Source organism: Syngnathus acus, chromosome 23 (assembly GCF_901709675.1).
Source record: "Syngnathus acus chromosome 23, fSynAcu1.2, whole genome shotgun sequence".
NCBI classification, from domain to species: domain Eukaryota; kingdom Metazoa; phylum Chordata; class Actinopteri; order Syngnathiformes; family Syngnathidae; genus Syngnathus; species Syngnathus acus.
Window position 1 is genome coordinate 2,421,472 of NC_051107.1, and position 25,636 is coordinate 2,447,107.

At 43.0% G+C, this 25,636-nt stretch overlaps 3 protein-coding genes and 1 long non-coding RNA gene across 6 annotated transcripts in view; 1 reads left to right on the plus strand and 3 right to left on the minus strand.

Annotated features, from left to right (window-relative positions):
- On the minus strand, nt 1-8,778 carry waslb (WASP like actin nucleation promoting factor b). 2 transcript variants are annotated; one of them, XM_037243829.1, is made up of 11 exons: nt 8,366-8,777; nt 5,562-5,696; nt 5,417-5,503; nt 5,034-5,130; nt 4,542-4,565; nt 3,415-3,598; nt 3,285-3,327; nt 2,562-2,715; nt 1,398-1,921; nt 1,213-1,329; nt 1-1,129 (listed from the first exon to the last, which is right to left on the minus strand). In XM_037243829.1, the coding sequence occupies exons 1-10, from the start codon at nt 8,465-8,467 to the stop codon at nt 1,252-1,254; spliced, it is 1,428 nt and encodes a 475-aa protein (XP_037099724.1). In that variant the 5' UTR covers nt 8,468-8,777; the 3' UTR covers nt 1-1,129; nt 1,213-1,251. The 2 variants fall into 2 exon arrangements, with proteins under 2 accessions (XP_037099724.1, XP_037099725.1); XM_037243830.1 differs by lacking the exon at nt 4,542-4,565 and having other exon boundaries at nt 8,366-8,778.
- The window catches only part of LOC119117523, a 24,427-nt gene continuing 7,486 nt past the window's right edge, over nt 8,696-25,636 (plus strand). The window contains exons 1-3 of the long non-coding RNA XR_005096540.1: nt 8,696-8,835; nt 8,956-9,022; nt 16,847-17,007. This is a non-coding gene — a long non-coding RNA (uncharacterized LOC119117523). The remainder of the gene's footprint in view (nt 8,836-8,955; nt 9,023-16,846; nt 17,008-25,636) is intronic.
- On the minus strand, nt 10,912-12,608 carry LOC119117519 (transmembrane protein 229A). The gene has a single exon (XM_037243831.1). The coding sequence runs from the start codon at nt 12,325-12,327 to the stop codon at nt 11,335-11,337; it is 993 nt and encodes a 330-aa protein (XP_037099726.1). The 5' UTR covers nt 12,328-12,608; the 3' UTR covers nt 10,912-11,334.
- Nucleotides 22,965-25,066, minus strand: LOC119117521 (homeodomain-interacting protein kinase 1-like). 2 transcript variants are annotated; one of them, XM_037243833.1, is made up of 6 exons: nt 24,308-25,066; nt 23,859-24,234; nt 23,653-23,784; nt 23,524-23,586; nt 23,271-23,452; nt 22,965-23,207 (listed from the first exon to the last, which is right to left on the minus strand). In XM_037243833.1, exons 2-6 carry the CDS (start codon nt 23,898-23,900, stop codon nt 23,120-23,122), a joined length of 507 nt encoding a protein of 168 aa, XP_037099728.1. In that variant the 5' UTR covers nt 23,901-24,234; nt 24,308-25,066; the 3' UTR covers nt 22,965-23,119. The 2 variants fall into 2 exon arrangements, with proteins under 2 accessions (XP_037099728.1, XP_037099727.1); XM_037243832.1 differs by lacking the exons at nt 22,965-23,207; nt 23,271-23,452; nt 23,524-23,586; nt 23,653-23,784 and having other exon boundaries at nt 23,845-24,234.

Consider the following 25,636-nt stretch of genomic DNA (forward strand, 5'->3'; position numbering starts at 1 on the left):
TAAAACTAAAAACGTCTTTATTTCTCAAATTTTACAAGATCAACAACCCAATTCCAACAAATAGACAAAACTCTGCTTTATATTGTAACGTAGAAAAGGATAGGGGCGAAAAAAAATATTTTGTAGTGACTGAAATCCACTTGTAGTGTTATGTGATAAAAGGTAACAAAAAAAAAAAATATTCTGTCCAATGAGATAATCATGGCATGACTGTCACAAAATATCAATTGGTAAAATATATATTTTTTTCAATTACAAGTGTCAGTTTATGTATCAGCGTCTGTTATCGATACTGCGTTAGAAAGCAAATATTCGCAGCACTATAATCGTCAACACATCGCTGCACTCCTATTTTTTCCTATTTCACAAAGCGCTGCGTGTGCGCTTTGTGATACAGACCTGAACGTGTCCCTGTTGTCAGCAGCGACTCCTCTTTCTGTGCAAAAAAAATATATATTATATATCAAGACCTCGCATCTGGAGCACATTTACAGAGGACAGCAGCTCAAGCTATATATATTTTTTTTTTTTCCCCCGGAACAACAATATGAGTGCTAAACTAGAATTATTAGGGTAGGCAAAACTAATTTGCGTATGAAATAATTCTTTCTTTTTTTTTTCTCCTGCAACTAAAACACAAAGGGAGGAACTCTTGTTTTCTGATAATTGGCCGGAAGATCAATGACAGCTTGATGTCAGAATTGCACGTTATTTTGGGAAGACGAGTGACAGGACGCAGGGAATGTGCGCAAAATGACAGGTGGTCTGGCGAGAGATGAAAACAAGCAGAAGACAGTTAAAACAAAAAAAAAAAAAAAGAGACATCGGACGTCTGGAAACAAAAACAACAGATATGAGAATGTCTGACAGATTAAATGAGGTATTGCACAGATTAATAAAAAAAGCCAAAAAAAAAAAAAAAAAAAAGGCAACAAAACATTTACAGCAAATTGATAGAAAATTTACATTTTTGTGATTTGAAATTAAAGATTTTTTTTAGGTAAGAAAGGAACATTTTTTGCGTCTTAATCATCCCGCACTTTTGGGAGGAGGAAGAAAAACCACTAGTCATCCCATTCATCCTCATCTTCAAAGTCTTCATCATCTTCGTCGTCATCGTCCTCATCTGGAGAAGAGAAGCAGACTTGAGTGAGGCAACAAAGACGAGAATTTGGCAAAACTTTAGTAAACGGTGGGAATTTAGTCGTACCGAAGAATGAATGGCTTTGCCCCTTTTCCGAATGACGTCCATCAGCGCCCCACGATGCCGTCCGAGGGGGCCAGGGAGGAAGGAGGCGAGTCATTTTGTTTCATTTGTTTTCGTCCCCTCTGATGGAGACAAAGCAGAGGTCAGAAATCAAGCAGTCGGATAGTATTTGTGATGGGAAGTAACTCACAGGTTTGAGTTGGATTCCTTGTCGGATTTGGTCCAGAAGTCTGTCTCGCCCAGTGTTGGACGCGGGGCGCTCCTTCTGATCCACCTTCTTCAGTTGGGTGCCTTCGCGGATCTGACTTAGCAAGGCCGTTTTGCCGCCGGGGAGCGACATGCCGCCGTCCACGGCGCCGTTGGCGTCAGACGACAGCGGGGGTCCGGGAGGCGGCGGGGGAGGCGGGGGCGGCGGTCCCCCGAATGAAGGGATGGAGGATGTGGGGGGCGGCGGAGGTGGTGGCGGCCCGCCTGCCGAGGCGTGGGCCGGCGGTGGTGGCGGGGCCAGGTAGCCTCGGTTGGGAGGGGGCGGCGGGGGGGCGTTCATGCCCGGCCGGGATGGTGGAGGGGGCGGAGGTGCCGAGACGGGGGCTCGGGAGGGCGGAGGGGGCGGCGGGGCGCCACGCCCACGGGCGGGAGGTGGCGGCGGTGGGGCTGAACCATGATGAGGGGGAGGGGGAGGAGGGCCGCCTCTGGATGGAGGCGGCGGGGGAGCTGGTGGAAAAATAAATCTTATTTTGGTTCTTTCCAAGTACTCACCCGCCCCAACATTTGAATTGTTGTTTTAATGCCACTTTTTTTCTCCCCCTTTCCCTTGGTTGGCTATACAGCACACTAGCGGCAATCTTTTTTTTTTGCTATAGCTTTATAAACATATCATGCAGTTACCCTAAGGCAGCACTCACTGAATTTGTTAGCCATCTTTCGTAATTTTTTTGTTTGTTTTTTTAAAATTATGATACAAACCAACAACCACTTCACAAAGCATAGCACTCAGTCGTTTTTTTGTTATTTCATAGTCGTGGGAAAATGTGTTCCGAAACTAATTTGTTATCTTCATGTTGTCTGGTTTTGCAGTGAAATGACGAGAAACTCCTTGGAAAGATGTCTTCGTATGATCTTAACCAGATTAAATAAACCAAAACATATGTGTGATGTTTAATGACAAATCCTCTGCTAATATTATTTAACATGCGTGGTGTGGCACAGCAGACCATGCATAGAAACGTACCAACACACCCGGGAGGCCCTAAGGATAAACCCAGCAGACCGCTTACGTCGCCGTCTTAAAAGTGAACGCCAGTGTCAGCTATGTTTTTCAGCGCCGGAAGACGTCACTACTCGTGTGGCCCACCTTGTCGCCGCAGCTCGTTTTTGACGGCTTCCACGCCTCCCTTCTTCTCGATGAAGTCGTAGATGACCTTGGAGGTTTCTTTGTCCTTGAGCTGCGCCTCGGAGATGCCGCACATGTCGAAGAGGTTCTTCAGGTCGGGGTCCAAGTTATTTAACTGTGTGGATGACACAAAAGTTAATTGTTTTTTTTATTGTTTATGATGCTAGTTTTGTAAGCCTGTCTATGACATTTTGCACGTATGTTAGCATTAAGCTAACAGTTCAAACCAAATAAGTGGGTTTTTTCCTTCCTATTCTCTGCTGCTTATTGTGAAGTTTGCTGCTGCCACCTAGTGCTCATATCTGCATCTTACGTAGCAAACAAAGGCAAGAAGGGGAGAATTTATTTGAATGACAACATCCATTCCAATCAATTTTAAGGCCTTGAAAGCATTGACCTATGACATGAAATCATCAGCGTAATCTCATACCGGGGATGCTTTTGGGGAACGAGTCCAAGGATTACGTAAACGCAGGTTGGCTTCGCTCCGAAAATCTCCTTGCGTAATCGGGCTGACCACATGGTCAAGATGAATATTTGGAAGCCCATGGTTTAATTTCCAACATTTATAAACGGCCGGGGCTTGCTTTAAAAGCATGGGGAGTGTCACGAACTCATCGCCATGATTCATACGAGTCAAAGTTGCATTGTTTGTGGCGGTTATTATTTTAAGCCTTTACTTACGTCAAAGCCTGTGTTTGGATCCCATCCAACGTGCCCGATGTGCCTGTGCCAAAGCAACGAGGCGTGTGTTAACACAATCAAAGGAGACGCGTCTGCAGGTGTAAAAAAATAAATAAATCAAGTGACTCACTGGAAGTTGCTCGGCGTGCCGATGTCAGCCTTCGTCAGCCTCTTCTTCTTGCCTTTGCCCTTCTTCTCCCTCTTGGTGAAGGTGGAGTGCATGATGTTGTTCACCTGAGAGTTGCTATGGAAACGGTGCCCCGTGCTGATTTCAGGGTTTCTGATGTCCACGGTGGCCATGGGGAGTGCCGGACCTGGAAGATGCCATTGAGATGCAGCGTTAAGTTTTTAGAATTATTTTTTTTTTTGCCAGTTTGACACAAACCTTTGGCGCCGTCACTACAAGGACTTTTGGGCGTTTTGCTCGGTAAAGGCGAAGCCGAGCGACTGCGTCTCCTCCTCACCCTTTCCCAAATCCCCCCGCTGTCTCTATCGCGGCACGCGCCCGCCCTGCCGTCTAGCATCGTGTCGCTGACAAAGCCGCGAGCTCGTACTTGACCGGAGGACGTCTCCGCCAGATTCGGGTAGAGTTCGTCCTGGGGCAGGACCAAACAGTGCAAGGTGGACAAGCAGCTGGCCGAGCCGCCGCCGCTATCGCGAGCGAGGTCTTCCGAGGGAGCCGACAGGAAGGTGGTGCAGAACATCCTTCAAAAGAATCGCAGAGGCTCCGAAGAGATTTACTCAAGACAGAAATGAGGACCGGTTTCTGGTGGGCGCATCATATCCAGGTGAAGCGAAAGAAAATCCACAAGTCAACACGGTGGTTTTGCTTGGTCTAAAAAAAGGTTTCCGGGAAAAAAAGAAGCCAAATGATGTTGGCGTCGGAAGCCAGCTTGGATTTAGAATCCGTCATCAGACATCTGGAAGAGTGGATAGCCTGCCAACACTTCAGGGCAGCTGTTATTGACGCTCATTTGAACGCCTTTCCCGAGCGACTTTGCATCCCCGCAAAATAAATCACGCTCTGATTGGCTCGTTGCCCTCATGGCTCCGCCCACTTTTGCTAGCTTCTCTCTTCTCCATCAAACCGCACACACTCGGGGCTCTAATCCCGGCCTATTATTTGAGGATTTAGCGCTGGATTTTTTTTTTATGTAACTCTTCATGCATGCCTAATCTCAGATTAAAACTCTGCCGATGGAAACGCGGGAGGTCAAAGGGACGTCAAGGAAGACGGGAAAACGTTGGACAACGTACCGTTTGGAGGATCGCGTCTCTTCTCTGTGAACAGAGACAAATGGACATGATTACAACCAAGGCTTGGCGAAAAGCGTTTTTAATCACAGCCACGGAAAGTGTGCGAAAAAGTCCAGGAGAATCAAAGTGGATGAAAAGAAGTTCTCCAGAGAAGGAGTGGAAAGGAGCCTTGTGAGCAAAGACAGAAAGCTTGAAGAGGGAAGCGGAGGATCCATTGTAAGGTTTAGAAGAAGAAAAGAAACGTCATGGGTTCATGAAAGATGTTTTTGTTATTGTCAGTGTGGTTTCAAAAGATGAATCACCATTTTCAATTCATGACTTGTTACGTTTGTCTACAGCGCCCCTCTTAGGACAGGGGACGTATTACATCGGATTTATCATTTTATGTAAGAATAGACAATTGAAGATGGTGATGAAAGTGTTTTGCAAAAATGACACGCTCAGATCCTTGAAGGTATTTTGGCAGGTGAGGCGCAATAAGGAAGTCCCTACCAGATTTCCTTAGCTTTTTGCCCAAGAGCTCTGCCAGGTGACCTCTGAACCGTTTGGCCTCCTCCTCATTAGCAAAGTTCAGGCCCACTTGGCTCGACTACAGTTGAAGAAGAAGAAAAAAAAAATCATATTAGAAAGAACACAAAAAAAATTGTGATTGCTTCTCATTTCAAACTACAACGATTTCTTTGTACTAAAACAATTTTGGCGATGACTTTCTCATCGCCGCACTTTCGTTCCATTTATAAAAGGCACACAACAGTTTCGAAATTAAAAACTGGTTTTACATTAATGAGGAGGGTGTGTGTTTTTGTCATTATGATGAAAATACATCCTCAATGTGGTGAGGAAGGAGATAAAAAAAAAAAAAAAAGTTAACTCACGTCCCCAGCAAATGTAATGAAGTAAGTCCGAGACGGGTTGATGGTGAAGTTGTTGTACAGTTCCTGCTCGAAGAGCACCTTACCGTCCTGTGAAAAATAAAAAATGTTAGTTTTGGGATGCGGTCCAAACGTCACATGTACGTACCTTAATGTCAAAGACTCGGATGAAGTAAGAGCGCTGCGGGTTGTCCTTGACCAGACAGGCCACGCCGCAGCATCTTTTGGTCCAGGTGGCGTTCCGCTCGGCGATGAACACCTGGACCACTGCTGTGGACAATGTCTAAGATGGGGGAAAGAACACGGCAACAAAGTTAGCCAAAAAGCGCTGACACAGCATTGTGATTTTCTAGGAATGTTAATGCTTGGTAGTGATGGGAAAATGAAGCTTCAAATTAGCTTCACGAACCAGTTGTATTTTTGGACTAATTAATGTCACAAATTTTGCTACATTTAAATTGGACTTTTTTTAAATGACCTTTCGAACATCAAGAGCAGTGTTAATGTTCAAATTGTGAATTATAGTACAGGAGTGTAAATTTTTGGTGGTACTAAAAAGTTCTAGTGCTACTATCGGATTAACGCTTAAATCAGGAAGCTGCTCAAAAGCCATACAACTTTAAAGGCATTAATAAAAGTGACACTCTCCCCCCCTCTTTGTCGACATTATTAAAGAAATCCTTCCTGCTTCTTTAAAGTTCGCAAAGTCACGCAATCAAAGCGCAAATGAGCAGCGCGGACTTTCAGACATGTGATCAGGCTCCATGTTGGCTTTACGGGTTGCCGCAGGGGTTCCCGTGCCATTTGGGGTTCTGTTCCCCAGCAATTAACGCGCAGATGAAAGCGCCCCCAGATGTGAGCTCACGACCTATTTTTTGTTGTAATTCGCAACATGTGTAATTTTCAAATTGTGGGATAACAGGTCGAGACTGGGAGGCGTTTCATCTTGGGACTCTGAAACTCAAGAGGAACACAAACATTGATTCCTGTTTTTGCTCAAATATTGACAGAATTGACATGTACTTGTTCATGACATCATATTTTGAAACCAAATTGAATGCGAGTCCTGGTATGACTGCAAACGAAGACATGACATCACCGTTAGCATTGCTTTGCTAACGCTACATCTTTAGTAATGCCACTTCTTGAGCAATGTCTGTACATGACATTCATAAAATCAGATTCTCTTGGCAGTAGTGAGTTGAAGAGCGTAAAAGAGGAAGGCTATTTTAAGGGATTTCTAATGACGTCAGGGTTGAAGAGCCCGAGGTTTCATCTGCCCATGGACTGCTGATAGTTCTTGACAGGGTCAAAAAGACGACAGGAAGTGAAGCTATACCCGCTCGCTTGCTACTTGGGCAATTTTTCATCTCTGTCCTCCTCTTGTACAAGGGGACCAAATGACTTTGACCTCATTTGTGCGGGAGGTAGAAATAGATAATAGCTGCAGTTAAATTTAGTGGTTTTTTTTTTTTTATGGAGGCAGGAAGTAGATGGGGTGATATTGAGTGGAATCATGTTCCACTTCTCCAGCACAAATCGCCAAAGGGGTTCTGACCACGGGACTTCCTGTAGGATGGTGATTGCTGATCAGGCAGTCTGTGCACACACACACACAAACACACACACACACACAGCATGGATTGGACCCCTGCCACTTTTTTCCTGCTGATGGTGAAAAGTGAGGGAATACCAATGAGCATCTCTGTGAGTCAAAGCAGTCATGAAATCATGTTCCTCTTTTTTTTCCGCTGACTAAGCAATAAAAACACACTTGACCCATTTTGCAAAGTCAACCAGGAATACAATCGAGGAAACAGTTTAACAGCCATTCAATAAATCACCGGCGGCCATTTTGATTTGACAATACTCTCCCCTGCAATGCAAAGATTTCGTACAATTGGGAGGAATGCTCCCAATTCTCCTCGTCTCATTCCGAGTGACACGATTGTCAAAATGCGCCGGAGGAATGTCGTCGCCGTGTTTCTGAGCGGGCCCTACGTCAACTTACAGCACGCCCCAGAAAACGTGTGCTCATGTGGAAAGGGAACAAGACAAAACGAGCAGTGTGAGGTAAACGCATACACGTCTGTCAAATGTCACGAGGCAGGAAATGGAGCACAGGTAGCTTGCTCCTGTCAGGTGAGTGACAATGACCCCCCCCCCCAAAAAAAACCTTCCCCAGTTACTGTGCACTTCACTTTCAGGAATCAATGAATACCTTGAGGGAACAACCTGCAATCAGCTGTTCTGTAAACAAATTTACTTAACACTAGGGACAAACTAATATATATTTTTTAGATCAGGCACAAGTACTCATCGTACTGATAATCAATAATAACTGATTAGTTTTATTCAAATTTTAATAGTGACATTTGACTGCAGTCAGACTGGAAAAGCAGGACTTTTGGGACTGAAGAAAAGGGGGGATGGGGGTGGGAGAGAAAGCCCCGATGAGTTCTCACTCGTCAGCGCTGTCCCCTGCCAAGTCTTGTCGGCACATTCCTTCAGTGGACACACTTCCCGAAAACAACCCAGGTTCGGCTAACGTTATGTAATGCCGGCACACACACAAAAAAGCTGAATATTGATTTACCAGCTAACTAACTAAGGTGCTTACGCCACCTACGCCACGACAGCTCAGTTGCGGCGTAGTGGCGGAGTTAAAAGACGGACAGCAACATTTCCTGGGTGACTACAGGTGTGTCATGCGTCAATTTAGAGGCGTCGAGGCCTACTAAAAAATATATTACAACTCAATTTGGATCGACTGCGAGGGTCCCAAACGAGATCGTACGTCGCCGCTACCCCGACTAGCCGCCCGGGTTGTCAAAACAAACGCCCCCCCCCCCCCTCTCTAATAGGCAAAGAAAGGGAAAAGCTAACTCCGAACGTGCGTCGTTAAACAGGAAGCGTAACGCGAATAAGGCAAGTTGGCTGATGAAAACTTACGATGCATTTCCTGCCAAGGTGGGAAAAAACGTAGTCGTTCTCTTGAGGTGTCAGTAGTAAGGAACTGACATTTGCTTGTCGTTGTGGGTGAAGTCCACTCATTGTTAATCAAACGTTTACTCTAAGAAGGTAAACTGAGTCCGGAAAGATCCATAAACAATTCCCGGGTCATCCGTGGCCTTCCTCCGTCCGATCCCACCTCTCTTGCGCGAGTCAGACAGAAGTCGCTTTCACTCGATAGTCGCACGACTGTGATGGCACAAGTGTTGAAGAAGACGCCAGTTATTGTTTCTGTGCGAAAAGGGGTCCGAAATACAGCGGAAAACGGTAAAAAGTTTCCTGGGAAGTCCGGCTGCCTTAGCGCCCGCAGTCAGTTCCATCCAACATGGCAGTGTCAGGACGAGTCCATTCTTGTGGAATGGGGGTTACGGCTTCCTACGGCTGCGTCCCACGCACTTCAAAATAAACCAGTAAGACACAAAAAACACTAACGTAATAACCACCACAATTAAATATGATTATAAAATGCTTTTATTTTGATATCTTTATGATTATACCGTAAATAACATCTCTCGCTATATCGTCCTCAGGTGTGGTACGGTCCCGTCCGCCCCTGGCTTTTATAACAGGAATGTGTGCAGTTCAGATTGGGAGGAGGTAAGACACAAGGTGCACGTTGCCAGCATAATAAGAAGAGTGTGAGCTACTTCAGAAACTCAAATTAATGCAAATCTAAAAGCACCTTTAAAGCACCCGATTAAAATTTTAATCATGAGATAAGATTGTGCTGCTTAATGCACTCAGAAAAGAGCACTGTAAGGATTCATTCCCTCTGGATTTGAGTCTTAATTTTCTGAAAGCTGCTAGGATGATTCATCACAATGCACTAAATATAGTCCATAATACATTTAAGTCAAATTAAGACTGCTCTAGTTACTGTCGGCACCTTCAGGGGGTTGAGGCATATATATTTAGTCTAATGTTCCCACGTCATCCCCAAGATATTATATATTTGCATCATCTTCCACTTTTTAAAATGGGTTATTATTTCCCCTCAAAATGAAATTGCCTAATAGCCATTTATGACTACTTGCTTGGATGACTCATGCTTATTTCAATGGCAAGCCTGAGGATATTTCTTGCAACATGCTCAGTCAGGTTCATCAATGAGGTGCTACGCTTAATGGCGCTGTAGTGAAAATAAAAGAAATTCCTCTCCGGATATAAAACGTCTATACAACCTTGAGACCAGATAAATAAAAAGAAACAAGTGAAATGATGCGGTTGCATAAGTGTGCACACCCATTTGAACAAGGGTGTGTAGACTTTTTCTCACCTACCGTAAATCTTATATTTCTGACTCACTTTAACAGCGTTAACAAAAAATGTGCCGGTATTCTTCCTCGTGGTCTTTGGTCAACCCAATTTCACTACACTGCACTGCTTGACCAACTTGAAAAACCTGACTGACAAGTGAAAGAAAACGAAAAACGCCGGAAATGCTACATTGCTCTACCTGGTTTGATTTTTGAGATAGCCACACAGAGAGAACACGACTTCCCTTTCGATGGGAGTTCTGAAACATCTCGTGCTCTGCTTGTGTCGGCTTTCATCACCAAATACCTCGAAGGTAAATTACGCAATTGAAAGGAGCAATTGAAACTAATTCAGTGACAGTCATTTGGTCATTTTGTGTAAGTTTCGACAACTAGTAGTAGGGGTTCACCCTCATAAAATATTTGTCAGAGCTACATAAACAGAAGGACAACATGAATATTATATTTTGGGTCGGGGAGGAAAACGTGCCCGGCAGGCTTTCACATACATATTTAAACATGTTTTTGGCATTCATATAATTTGTCAGTATGGGAAGATGGATATTTTTCTCAACAGGCACCGTAACGTGTAATAAAAAAGGCTATGTCAAAGAATACTAAAAAAAATTGTATACGGTTTTGTAAAAATAAAACTTCAGCCATAATCTTTTTTACCACAAGACGGCAGTATTTCACTATAGTAGACAAATACTCAGATTGAGAGAATTTTAAGGTTTATTTGTCAAACATACAGTTCCCAGTAGTTAATGAAAATATTGATAAAATTGTAATTCTACATATTTTTTTCTCGAGGCTCTAATCAAGAAATATCACTCAAATATTAATTGTATGTATTTTTCCTGTTTGCTTGCAGCGGTGGTAAATTTGTGAATCCTTACAAATAAAATACATAAAAGGATTTTTCACACCTAAATAAAATCAGATCTCCACGTACCCAACGTTTAATTAAATAGTTTTTTTTTTTAAAAAACGACTGATAAAGACAACAAAACTGCACTGCAGAGATTGTTGTAACCACTAAAGAGAGCAATTGTTGAATTAAAAACAGATCACACTTGGATTTTTTTTTTTTTACATAGACCTTCAATTTCAATAATCACAAGAGCTATCTAGAGGTTCAGATTATATTTTTTGACTTAACACAAGTAAATCATGATCATGTTAAGTCATTCGAATGTTTTAATGTAAAAATACAAAGTCAGACACAAGAACATTGACCATTTGATTTATTTCACTTTTTTTTTCTTTTCGCCACAGTGCAAGTCGATGTCGTCACATCGAAACCGGTCTTTCTCACGTGGCTTTCCAAACAAGTTTCTCGTGTTACAACTTGATGCTACGTTTGTCACGATGAGAAGCTTTATGAAAGAAAATGTTAGTTACTCAGTGGCTTAATTCATGGCCTGTAGCCGCAATGACAACTAGTTCAACTGGATTTACCGACATTTGCTTTGATCATCACAGTGAAAGGTTTTTTTTTTTTTTTTTGGTAGGGTTTAATAGTATACGCATGACACAACATGCTCACTAAATTATTCCGCTAAAACTAATTTATGGTGGACTATCACGTGATTATTAAGTCTCCCTTTTTACTTCTCGAGAACCGTCCACAACTACACTAAATCGCCAATTTTAAAGTCTTTTTTTCCGAGATTGAGGCCGTCCGTTGACTTCCCCGCCGCTCGCGCTCCATCGCCGAGTTTCTCCGCTGGACCTAATGCCGAGCAAGATGTTGGACAGCACATCTTGATAGAGACTCAGGCAGGCCCACCCGGGCAGGTAGAGGAGTGTGATGAGTCCCATGAAGTTGTGCGAATAGTGCGAGTAGTCCCATGAGCATGCGTCGAACTGCCTCAGACCCAAACCCCAGCACAGCTCCCAGGTGTAGATGAAGCAGATGTAGATGGGGAGCCTCCGCCAAGTCCCCCAACCTCTTTTAAAGTGCAGGTGCAGGTAGAGTTTCTCCACCACAAAGCTGCAGCTGCCATACATGAGGAAGGACCACAAGGACGTGTGACCTGTCAGGCTTCGCTTCTCCACCAGGTTGAACGCCGAGGTGAAAATCACCTCATCCAGAAAGCCGTGCATTCCAAAAAATATGAAGCGGATATACCCGGGGAGGCTTTGGAGAGGACGGACTCCCCTGGTGGGATGGTACTGCAGCCTAGACACCCCCTTGTGGAACACCTGACTAAAATAAAGAGCCAGGATGTAATGGAGGACCAAGTGCGTCCCTGGTAGGACCCTCACTTGCGTGTTGAGTGCGTTGCTGATGTTCTCAATCAGAACCTGCAGCCCGATGTAAACAGACGGATAAATCAGCAGATGAAAAACCACAGGCCTTCCTTGAAAGCACCTTTTCTTCGAGTAGACCTTCTCCAGCGCAAAGTGGGTCAGTGAATGCACCACGCATAGATACGGCGAGGAAAATCCCACTAACTTCGGGTCCCGGTCGGATAGAACCCCTCGGACCGAGGAAAGCAGCACATCCAGGGTGACACCGTGCATTCCGTAGAAGTACAGCCGCATCCATGGCGGCAGCCACCGTGCGGTCTCTTCAGGCTCATCAGAACCGCCGGACTCACCGGTTCTGATCCGAAGACTGTCTCTGGAACGACGGACCATTATTTAGTCATCGAGATGTAGCTTTTCCCCAGTTCCGCAACATTGTTTTCCAATTGCCTCTGCAGTAACCGCAGCGTTCGCGAGCAACCGCTGACTTACTGGTGCGTTCAGGTACCCCTCGGAGAAATCTTTTTTTGGCGACTTCCCTGTCTCTTTCTTATAACTTCTATTAAGTCATTTGGTGTTTTTCCACCAACGTACACATTTTATGTACAACAAGAGTTTAATCGACCCTACTACCCACCCGTGCCATGTAAATTTTATCGCAAACGTAGTCGGACACATTTGACAGGAGGGAATACCGCATTATCCTTTAGTACTAAAGTTAAACAGTAGATGGCAGCATTGTAAGGTTTTTAAATAACTAGCATGGGCGGACCCCTTCCTCGCCTAAAATCTTGTGTTGATTCACAGAAACATGAGCAAAATGGCTGCTCACATGTATCAGTGATGCTTTATGAAACAGTTAATAATATTTTCCACCTTGTCAAGAGGTGTATGCCAAATGCTCCAGTCACATCTACATCCCATTAAGGTGCCTGCCTGCCTGCCAAAAGCGTGACGATAACATTTTCTCATCAAATCCGTTCCATTAGGTTCATTTCAGCCGGCCAATGGCTTAAAGATGAAGCTGTCTTCATCTGACGCTTGATTTATAGTCCCTCCGGAAATTAATGTGTGTCTGCGGCCGTGCACTTTGACTGAAGAGCCCAGAAAATGTAATTTCAGAAGCCATTTCCTCCAATTTTTGCTAATAATGAATGGCCAGATGGCTATTGTGTCGCCTTCATAATACAAATGTGTTTGTAGTTTTGCATTGTTTACATTCTTTATTGTCTTGTTTTCTACACCGGAGAGATTTTAAAGCCGCTTGAAGATTTGTTCCTCGTCCTTGGAGGGAAGGATGAAGGGAGGGATAAAGACATTCCTCCCAAAAGGAGCTTTGCATTATTCCCGGGAGGCGTTCAACAGTTCCCTCATTAGGGATTCAAAGCGACCCCCTCGGACCGAGGAGGGTGCGCCCTGTCACAAAGAAGCAAAACACCCGCTTCTCTTCTCTCCCCCTTCTTCTTTTTAAGATGATATTGTAATCAACTTGTCTTTATGTCCCTTGTGGCAATCTTATCCGGCCTTTTTCCTCCATTTCGAATTAATGAACTTCTCCAACTTTGGTGGCTTGTTTCTATTCATTAAATACAACCTTGATTGCGCTATTGTTGGGTTATATTGCCTGACAAGGTCGCCATAGGTCAGATTTTAGAGGTGTCAAAATTAATTGATTATTCGACGATTAATCATTATCAAATTAATCGATGACCAGTTTTTTTCTCTAAATAAGCCAAAATAATTGGGGGAAAGGTTTTTGTAATAGATTTGAATGCAAAATAAAATGTTAATCTATTATTCGATAAATCAATGAATAATCGAAAAGATAATCGACTCCAAAAATATTCCAAAGCGACAGCTCGATCACATTTTCTGCCTGGATTGTTTGTGTTTATACTTAAGACACTTTTGTTCAATCTTAGCTAGCTCGATTTATAAATGCCATTGAAATTTACAAAAAGAAAAAAAATTGATGTTAATCAACAACCAGGAAATTATTATTTAAAAAATCAGAGGAGCCACTTTACTGACAAAAAAACCTAATTAGGATTATTTTTCAGTATTCCTATGAGCTCCTCCCCGGTTGTCAATGGCAACTTTATAGCGACCGACATTTACAAGTCTTTTGTTCCACCTTGTTGACCTTTCCTGGTACCTGTCATACTCGGCGCCGGCGTACGCCCCCTCTTTGTTCAATCAGCGACACGCTTCACTGTCTGCTAGCTACCGCCAGACAGCCTCCAGGTTCTAGCGCATGATTGCTCCGAGTATGATTCAATTTAGCTGAAAGGTGTCTGCTTGGGGGCGGGGCTATTTCTGTTTTTATTGTCAACTTGAAACTGTATACTGCCAGCCTTTTGTGCATCCTTTTCAACATCCTGTTCACAGTCCTCTTCGGTTCCCCCCGAGGGGGCTTGTGGGAGATTGTAGCCATGGGTTACCGGAGACCCTACTCGCGCTCCGATTGGTCGAGCCCGACGTCGACTCGGGCATTTAGTCATATGGACACTTGCTGATGTTGTTGTTGCGCTCTCTCGCTACTCCTCCGCGTCCAGACAGACAACGAGGCAGAGCGTGGGAAGTTGACTATCAAGTGTGGCGCCGGGAGGACAGATGACTTTTGAGTTGAGCAACGAAATTGAAATAATAGCATTTAGTAGAAGTTGATAATAGTTACCGACTCTCCAATTGATTAATCGAGGAATTGGCTAAAAAAAAAAAACGTTATCAAATGCAATAATAATTTTTCCATTTGTGGCCATCATCTTAATGTTCTATTGTGGCATCTATGACTTTGAGTGTGTATGGCTTTTAATTGGCTGGTGAGTGACATGGGTGTCAAAGAATGTTTAATTAGTTTGCTGGCTGTTAAGGGAAAACATTTTTCTGCTCCAAGTGTGTAAAAAATTAAACAAAATAATATTATCAGAGGCCTCAGACACAAAACATTCACGCTGATTGAATGTGACTCGTGCTCTACAAAGTCTATTTTTAGTGTGTCTTTTAATAAATATCCACGGTGGAGTGGAGATGAGATGCCATCTTTCACTCTGTGGTGTCAAATTGTCTCAGATCCTCCACAAAATAAAAAATAAAAAAAACATTTGCATATTGGTGAGTAATCTTAAGTTACATCATACTCCCCAAAGACAGAATATGATCCAGTGCGTCACTGAAGGATGTTGGAGGAGGAGAAAGAATGGATGAAAGAAAAACAAGAAAAATGAGGAGCTAGAGGCCTGTGATTTTCACATTTAGAAACAAAACTGCAACAAATGTCATCCCAATCTTTCCTTCTTCTCACCGACATTTAGATGACATTTGCGTCTTTCCCAATGAGGTCAAAGTCGTTGAAATGGGAACAGCAGTGGCTCCATTTGACTCCCTCCATCTGTCCACCATGTTTGCGACTCACTTCTGCTCTTTTATTTCTTTTCCTCCTTATTGCCATCCAGGCGCCGCCGCCATCTTTCGCACACTTCTTCATCACTTCACCCACGCACGCTGCTGTCTGCTCGTCTGTTGAGTGTACAAACACACACTTAGCAGCACCGGCTCTTTTTTGTAACAGTGAAATGTTCACATAGGGACAAGTTGGTACTTAGAGGTGATAATCCAGTGGTGTACTAATTGCTCTATTGGAGTGCCGTGTCAAATGTGTGGCTAGCAACATTAGCTGTTTACAACTAAAAATATTTTAGACTGTGTGTGTAGCTCAGTGTATAATTTTATCTTGACAAAAACATTCAAGTATGTTGCAATAAAACAGTGACCAGTACAATTTACATTAAAAAATATAATACTAATTAGCTCTGTCCTTGTAGCAAGCTAGCTAGCTAGTTTAATTAGCTAGCTAGCGTATCTACAGTACGTAGCTAACTGTCCATCTACCCATCTATCGAATCCATCCAATTTATCTAATCAATCTAATCCACGTAGCTATCTAATCTTGTCTGAATGTATTCCAAGATCTTTAATGACCAAATTATCATTCGTCTCATGCACATGGACAGCAGGACCTCCTTGGCCACCACATGGACGCCCTCCTTACACACTAAGTGCAGAAATTATTGTGTTTGTGCATGAGGACCAGCCCGCTGTCAATCAGAAAATGAAAATCCACAGTTCAATTTGGATTAGCATCATCCTGATATCAATTCGGATGGTGTATCGTGGTAACCAGGGTCCGACAGTTTCGCGAATATTTTAAATTGAATGAAGGTTGAAGCTATCAGGTTGTTAAAAAATAATAATGTGTTTATAAGATGGAATTTCTCTCCTATTTTTGATTCCAAGTCACTCCAGCCGGAATCAGGGGAATCCGACACTCACTAGTAGCCTTTAAATACAGCAGCCAATTTCCCCCCCCGGGGTTAATTGAGGTGACAGTTGGCGCCGACGTCTGCCTTTGACCCACTGACACATTTCCTGTTCCATCTGTCTGCCACGGAGTCGACACGCTCGGACCTGAGCGTGTCGACTTGGGTATTTACCTTACGACTTCTTTGAATAATTCAACCTTGGGCTTTGCTGCCCCAGCTGCTCATTTCTTTTGTACAGCAAGCAAAAAGATCCATAAATCATACATCAATCTCTTCTTTAATCCATCATTCCCCGCTGACCCCCCCATCTGCTTCCGTTCACATTCTCATTTATCTTGCTTTTTTCCCCCCCCCTCCATTCACCATGTCACCTTGGCCTCCTTGTCTCTCTTTCATGCATAAATAACTTGCTTCTTCTCACATCTTTGAAAGAGCATAATCAAGTAGTGTGCATAAAAAAAGTCAGAGCGTTATTTCCAGCTCAGGTGCTAAAAGACGGTTACGAAGCGGCACTGAGCTTGATTAATCATTCATAAATCTTGCCTGATTCCACTTTTCCTTTGTATTGACTTTTTCCTCCCATAACGCAGGAATAATATTCTGAATTGAATCATCACGAGCGAGAAAGACAGAAGGGAGAACAAGAGAGACAACAGCAGATAACGAGAGCGAGAGGGAGGAGTGTTCACCATATCTGCCTCCGACTATCCTTCTAATCTTAAAACAGCCCTCAGAAATCTGCTGGATCAAAGTAGGTTTGAAATACATCCAGGCCTCAGTACAAAGTATGTGTCTGTGTGGACGTGCTAGATTCTTGTTGCGTGACAAGGCAAAAATATGTTTTTTGCAATGTATTTACACTGGGTCCCCTATATAGTACATCCTACATACTGTATATGTAATCCAGTGGCTGCAATACATTTGATATGTCAATGGGGACATATAAGAATAATAGGACTTGAGTAAAAGTAAAAAATGGTCCCGCAAATAAGCATAAGAAAATTCCCAGGTTTTCTTAAAATGGCAGTAGATACAATGAAAACAGCAGAGGCCCTAAGATTGACCCCTGTGGGACTCCATATGTTAGAAGGCAGAATGAAACCCATGGATAGACCCAAATATTTCTAAAACCTCGCAAAATTACTTTTTTTTTTCTTTTGCTTGAGTATTCAGTGAAAAAAAAAGAAAAGATTTCCATCCATCAGTGCATCGTCCGTGTTTATCCTTGTGCTCAGGTGGTATCATTTGCTCACACGTGCTTGTGCACAAATCACGCTGATGTGTTTCCCGTCCAATTAGCCCGTGACCCCATTCTCTCCCCAATTGGCTGCCCACCCCTGTCTGGCTTCTTTGTTGGCTTCTAATGGCTTTGCCACATCATCACATCCTTTTATCTCCCCTCGTCTGTTAGCATTAAGGCGACGGAAACTCCATTGGACCAAGGACGTTTGTCTAATACTTACGGATTCTCCTACTTTCCCTTTCAGTGTGTGCACACCTTATTTGGGAAACGACTCGTGCGTGCGTATATGAGGAGGTGCAGCCACATATATCGGACCACCTGTGTCAGCCTCTGTTGTTGCCATGGTGAAGTCCATTAGGCCCGCAGCCAGCGCCTAGGTGTGCGCAAGTTTAGATTTGTCAACCACTAAGCCACAGGTGTCAAACTCAAGGCCCGGGGGCCAGATACGGCCCGCCACATCATTTTATGTGGCCCGCAAAGACAAACTGTGCATCAAATTCGGTGTGTCATTACTAGATTGCAAATCTGTCTTCACTTTTAATATCTTTTTTTTTTTTTTTTTTAAATATTCGACCAGTTTTTACTCGTCTGATTTGAAAACGAGTTATTTGTCAGTTTGTTTTGTAGCTTTTACTGTAGTCATAATGGCCCTCCGAAAGAAGCTATGACTACAATGCGGCCCGCGAAAAAAATTAGTTTGACACCCCTGCTAAGCGAATGTTTTGTGTGTTGTTTAGGTGCCGTGTTAAAAGCAATTTGGAGAGGAGATTTGCTGCATAAAAAAATAAATGGATTTTCCCTGCTTAGACTATTGTATTGAACTCCCTCATTTGGCTTACCGTGAGGTCTTAAAAGCCTCTCGATCGCATTGTTGACCAACCCACAGATGCAGATGAAGGAAAACACACGTCCTAATCCGCTACACAATCAATGAACAATCACTTCACGCAAAAGAAAACCCTTGTTTGAATCCGACGGGCGGAATGGCTATAAAAACATTATTTCCACGGCTGCTGCTGTGGAGAAGCCTCAAATCTGCCTTTTGTAATTGAGAGTGAGCTTTTCGGTAATGAGAGCAGCTCGTTGTCATGTGTGCGAGCGGGTAAATATTAGCGAAGCTCTCCAGCTGAATTTACTTGCTTTGCTAGCCAATCAGAGCCGTTATCGATTTCCATCTGGCGGTAATTCAATTCTTATCAAATTTGTGGGACGGACTCTTGTGGGAAAATAATAATTAAATAGCACAGGATCGGGCCCACCAGCTTGCTATGCCAGATGATGTTAATGTTGCGCCCCACCTTGGTCCTATCTTTTACATTTTTTTTTTGTCTCATCCAAAAATACATACATTTCTTTTTTAATACTCCTATCTTCACGGAAAGCAATATGGTGACCACTATCATATTCAATTGTTCCTAATTTTCTGCCTCTCTGTAAATATATATGATCGCCCCTCCCTTCCCATATTTCTTCCCACCTCTTTTCTCACCACCTCCTCTCCATCCTTCTTCTGTCATTTCCATACTCCTCTATATTACATCCAGGTCCAGCCACGTTTGCTTTTCAAGTGTAGTTAACCCGGCTTAAACTGCCTGACAAGCACTACTCCGACTCCACCTAGCAACAGCCCCCCCTCCCTCCCCCCTCCCATCTCACGCTGCAGCTGGGAACACTGGGAGCGGATTTACATGCTCCCACTGCCGCTCTCTCATTGATCTCTGAGCATATCTACTGACGGCTTCCACTGCGCGAAATCTTCCAAGGAATGATATTCAAAAGATTTTTTTTTTTTTTGCGGTTACTATGGCGATAGCCGTGTGGAGCACATCTTTGTGTAATTGTACCTGAGACAAATATCGGATCATTTGAAGAGCTCGGAAAAGTGACTTGTAATTTGAACATATTGTGTTTATTGTATTATTTTGCAATGAGGCTCTTGCGTTTATCCTTTTACACAGGATACAAAGTAACACACACACAAAGGCTGCCATGACCACAGAAGAGAAAGAAAACTCGGGTAGTGGCCAAGCTTCAGTGGAAAGTTACAGCTTCCTTCCTGTTTTTTCTTCGTCTTTGTCCAAGTGTGTGTTTGTGTGTGCGAACAAGAGTGGCTTTGACTCACAAATTGCACACTTGCCTCCCTTTGTCACTAGACTGTACACTCGGTGTGTGTGCGCGTATCGACAAAATCTACATATTCGTGCGAGTGGGCCTGCCTGGGCAAGACGTGCGTGTGCATGCGGTGACAGGGAACTGACCGGTCCGTTTGGATCACTCCCCACACGGCCCAACCAAACACGGACAACACACAGACGTAGGACACACAAACGGTATTGTTCCAGTTTGACCCTTTTGACGTATAGTGCCATTTAAATTCTCGGCAATTTCGAGTAGCAACACTTGACAGTACCTTTATGGTTGCAATCTTCATTATGTTATTTAATTAACTATTGTTTAAAACGTTGCGACACTTCTTTTACACACAAACATCATTCAAAACTTGTAGAAACAAATATATTGAAAAGTTTATTCTATAATATTCATGGTAGCCCGTCTATGGCATTATTCTTTATGTGTTAGCATTAAGCTAACTATTGGACAAAGCTATAATTTTTAATTTTTGCCGTGTTTTACATAATATACTTATACGCCTATATACTTTATACTATACTTGGAAATTAACAGTTTTGTTTTGTAGTTAGAATTAAAAAATGATTTTATTTATTAACATTTTGTTTGCAATTAGAATGGAAATTTTATTTATTTATTATTTAGTATTAAATTAATTATATTTTAAATATTTAACGTCAACCAAATTGCACAACCTCACACCCAAGGAGGACATAATAGCATAGTATATTACAGGCTGGTTAAGAGTATCGGGTGTCATAGTATCGGATCAGTTTGACACAATACAGATAAGCGTGCGAGAGATCATAATTGATGAGGGCCTTCGTTTTGCAGCATGTGAGACCCGTAGTAAAGCGATGAAACACGATCTCTTCCTTCCTGGTGTAAACAGTAACATCCCCCATGCATCATTTTTTCTTTTTCTTTTTTAACACAGCTCAACACCAACCTGCTTACACAATAACAAGATCCGTACAATGACAGCTCGTTCCGCTCGGTTTTGTTTTACGCTTCCTCCTATAGGCTACCCCAGGCAACAAGCTCCCGAGGGAGAACGTAGACTCGCACAACTCAACTCGCTCAAGGAAAGTTTGCGTTCTGTACAGCAATCATTTCTTCAGGTATTGCGAAAATGTTGAATTTGAATGTAGGCCGCATTAAGTCTCTCAAACTGCCCATGATAACAGTCAGCCATTTTTCCTGTGACTCACACATGAAAGACATGTAAATAATTCTATTTTTATGTGCATACCTTGCACGGCTTAGCAGCCAAATAACCTTGGACTCTAAGGCATAATACAAATGCAATTTCTAGATGGATATGACAAGACTGTTATTTGTTGATGTACTTTTTTGCCCGTAAAAGACAGGAAAGCTATGACAAATATCCCAATATATGATAAATAATCTTTTTGTATGCATTTAAAAAGTCAGAGGTTCTCTGGAATGCCATTTAAAATTTCATTCATATTTGATCAAGATTAAGCTGCAATTTAAAATAACATGGAAAATCCCATTTAGCATGCTCGGCTGCTTCTATCTCTGTCAAATCTTATCAGATCAAATAGTCAGTTGTCGAGCTTCTATGAGATCTCATTAGTTTAGAATATTCTGCATCTGGGTAAAAAAAAAAAAAAAAAAAAGCCATCTCGTTTTAGCTAATAGCTTCCCCCTCATGTTATTTTAACGAGCTGCCCTCTTTGTGCTGAGAGCGTTTATTTCACCTTTTTTCCCACTGCGCGACGTTGACTTGGCAACAGGAGTACGCTTTGCCAAAACATTGTGTTTTAAAGTTGGAAGCTGCAAGAGCAGCTGGCGTAGATGTGGGCCACTGCAAAAGTGAGGCCCTGAGGGAGGTCAAAAATCGGTCACAGGGCAGCTGATGTGTTTTCGTATGATTCGATTTGTAAAATTATATTCCGGTAGGCCGACTAGCATAAGCACCCTACATAAAATGTTGATACGACAATGACTTTTTTTTTGAGTCATCGTGGGAGGGTGGAGTGCCATCCAAATACATTAACATTTACACGAACAATGAAAACACCGGAATACTAGGTCAAGCCGTCTGTACCACATTAAAAATGGAGAACCGTCGTCTAGCTGTGTGTTGCTATGAGGCAGCTTCCGTTTCATTGGCCGTGGTCCCCGATTCCCTGATCCATTTTGCTTGAATCACTGGCAGCTATAAACAGATTAGAATTCTGTGTGTGTGTGAATGTGTGTGTTGACTTGGGACTAATCTGTTCAACGGTGCGGGGAAGGTAAACCAGAGAATGAAAGGGATGAGTGTAATCGTTCGATGAAGAATAAGAATAAAGATGGCGGTCATACTGGTCTGGTACATTTTATAAACTAATAATCCTAATATGCATCTTACTTTAAAAGCAGTTTTCCAAATCATTTTGAAAATCGAGAAAAGCCCATTTACGTCGATTCCACTTTTTCCGATTACCAAGACCTGGTTGACTCAGAATCAGGCAAGTATGATTTTAAGCTAACATTTTTTTTGGAGTGGCCATCTCAACCCTGAGGATATTTTGAGTAAAACTCTACAAATATGTTAAATAAATGTCGCCTCGTGATCGCCAAGGGGTTCCAGTCCGAGCAAACAGCATTAGCGAGAGGGACTCATGGCCTATTTGTGTTAGTTCTGATTAGCCTACCGTTAGCGTACAGGCTATGTCACTGGTTTTAACAGAGCGAGTAGGCAAATAAGCAAAAAAGTTGACTCATTGAGGTCAGTGATGGCGGCAAATCACAATGGCACGATGGAACAATTGCTCAGGGCTTCACTTTTGTGGGTTGCTTTTTAGAGGAAGCCAGGATTCTAAATCAGAACTCTTTGCTAGGGTGGAAAATGTTAGCTGCCTGTTATTCCCTCACATGCTGACAAGGTGACGTGGGCGGAGATGCGCTGGCATTTAGGGCGAAGACAATGCAACGATTCCTTCTGACATTTGTCAGGCCTGTGTGTGTCCTTTAGATCCGCAGATGCCGCCTTATTCCCGAGTCACGTCAAACTGTCTACAAACCTGAATCGGTAGAAAACTCTTTGGTATTGCGAATGACTCTGTGGCAGACTGAGATAAATAAGAGTGTTTGAAAAGGGATTACAAAGCTCTCATCTGAATTAAATTTGACATCCGGTGATGCGTGACACTCAATTATGAGTGCTCCTATAGGTAAGGCGCAAAGTCTCTCTCAACAACTTACCTCGATTGTAAATTTTCTGAACGGCAGCACTGGAACGTGACCAATACCCAAATTCATAAAACTAAATTCACAATGCCGCTTAATCCCTCGTAAAAAGCAGCTGAATATAATTTTTTCGATTATACTTCAGAGCAGACCTCTATGTATTTATTTGTCGTATATCATGAAGTCAGTCACCATAACCCAAACTGAATCCAATCGAAATCTACGGGAGGATCCGAAGGTCATCCGCGGGTATTTCCGTTTCAAAAGTCTTGATGGTCCAAGAGTGTCGTCACACTGCGCTGGAAGTCTGAAAGTCTCCTTGGTTCAACGAGGTCTCAGTCAAATGCCCGCTCAGCAGGTCCAAGCAGGATTTAACACTAAAAAACAATCACAAGTGAGTACGTACATCACTTCTCCGGCAATCCAAGACGATTTCTTACTATTGGCAGTCATTGAAATCTCCATCAAGGTGGCTCATGGTGATAAAGGGATGTTGTAGAATCTGGTTGGGTCTGATCCTTTCATTGGGATCCAAGTGCATCATCTTTACCAACAAGTCAACGAAGCTCCTCCTATCAAGGTTGTCAGCTCTCGCATCTTCTCCGGTCAGTCCATCGCATCCCTCACGAAGATAGAAATGTCAGGTATCACTCGTTCTTATTTGCGATTGGGAAGATTTTTTTGGTATCTTACCTCCAGAAGTTGGTATAGGCTGTTAACTGTGCAAGGTATGCAAGAGGAACTGTACAGCTTGGCCTAAAAAAAAAAAATACAGTTTAGACTTCTTAAAAAGCTGTACCAAATACAAAAATCCATCCATACCTTAAACATCCAGAGTCTTGGTCTCCGTTTTTCAGATCTTGCATAATAATGTTGGAAAAATTGTTTTGTGTACACTCCAGAATTCAGCAGATGTTTTGGTGGCTTTCCTAGAACTCGAAGTATGTGTCTCATCTAGTGAAATGATACATCTACATTTACAGATGTATCTCTTGACTAGGTCACCAATCAGGTCTTACTGGACTCACCATGTCAAACTCATCGCTGCTGGGGAACAATGCCTTGCCCATGAGCAGTTCTGCCGCAATACAGCCTAGAGACCAGATATCAATAGCCTCATTGAAGGGAGCACCCAGAAGAATCTCTGGAGATCTTTACAACATTGACATTCTTAGTACCGTTTCCTGCTCACTAGTTATCATCCATCGTGGTTGTCACTCACCTGAACCAGAGCGTCTGAAGTTCCGAGCCCTTGCATCTCTCTGAAATCAAAATGGCTGTACCAAAATCGATGATTTTAACTCTCAGTGGCTGATGGATGTGATCAACTAGCATAATGTTATCTGGTTTGAGGTCGGTATGGGCGATCCCTAAGCTTTTAAGGAGTTGCAGGGATAAAGCAACCTGAAACGATGAGGAATAACGGTCATTTCAAAACGTCAATTTGATAATCCGACATCCGACGACGGGATCGAACCTGCTGCAGAATAGGACGAATCTCCTTGAGCTCCAAAGCTTCTTTCTCTGTGACCTGGTATTGGTAAAGACTCATGTCTAGCTTCTCAAACTCATGACAATAATGGCCCTCGTGGACAAAGGAGCTGTACCATTTAACGATGTTATATTTTTCCAAATTGTAGTTTTTCAGCACCTCCAGGGTTTCGACCTCTTTCTGAGCATCGCAGTTGAATTCTTTCTCCATGATGATTTTTAGAGCCACCGATTCGTTCGTGGGCAGCTTCCTGCAGTGGACGACCTTTCCGAACGACCCGCATCCCAAAATGCTCTCCACCATGAATTCTGCAGACGGGGAACATATTAAACTTCCTACTTCCAGATCTAATTCCTCACCGAAAACACTTTCAGATGAACTTGTTTCATCACTCCATGCTGCATAGTGGAATAATATTGACATGTCATCTATCGAGTTAGGCTGTTCTTGAAACTTAATTTCTTTTGCGCATGGTCTTTGTACATGTATCCATTCCATTTACATATGAACAGATCTTCTGAATCAATTGTGGATTCAGGTCACTGAGTGTTTGAAGGTGAGTCTGCCATACGCAGCGACGGGGATTGGCGGTGGCGGGGGCCCCCGTACTCACGGTTCATGATAACGCGGCGGTCCAGAAGCTTGTAAAACGGTGTAACTGACAAAGCTAAAGGCTGGACAGCCTCAACCGGCTTCTTTCGATCACAGCGACGCGGGACGCTCACAGCTCTAATATGTCGTACTATGACATCATCGACAACGTTCCTCCGGCCATCAGCAATCGGAGAGGTGCGATCATTGCATGATGTCGCCACGGGTAGTACATTTTTTAACTTATTAGCAAAATTAACCAAGTCTGGTTATTAACCCATTCGCTGCCATTGATGGCTATAGGCGTCAATTATCCAGATAAATATTTTTGTTGAATGAAAACCTGTACGTATGGCTTTATGGGTAATGTACATTCTAATTTAAATAAAAAACAGTTTCCACTAAGATATTTTATGGTATGCTTCTGAATGAACTGAAGACACAAAGAGACATTTTTTTTTCCCCGGTCAGCCTAATTGGTCTAGTCCTCGCCCACTAGTGCATCCACTGCACTTAGACATCGACTGCCACCTCCCCAGGAGAAGTGTCTGGCGCTGCTTGTGACTTGAGTGCAATAATCATGCAGTCACACCTCACCAACAGAACAGGCCCCGCCCAGTCCGTCGAGATGTCACGCTGCGGTTTGCTTTTTTCATGCAAGCTTGAGGATTTTAAAGCGGCATTGTTTGAGGTAACGGCTTGGATCCTGCTATTTAAGGCCAT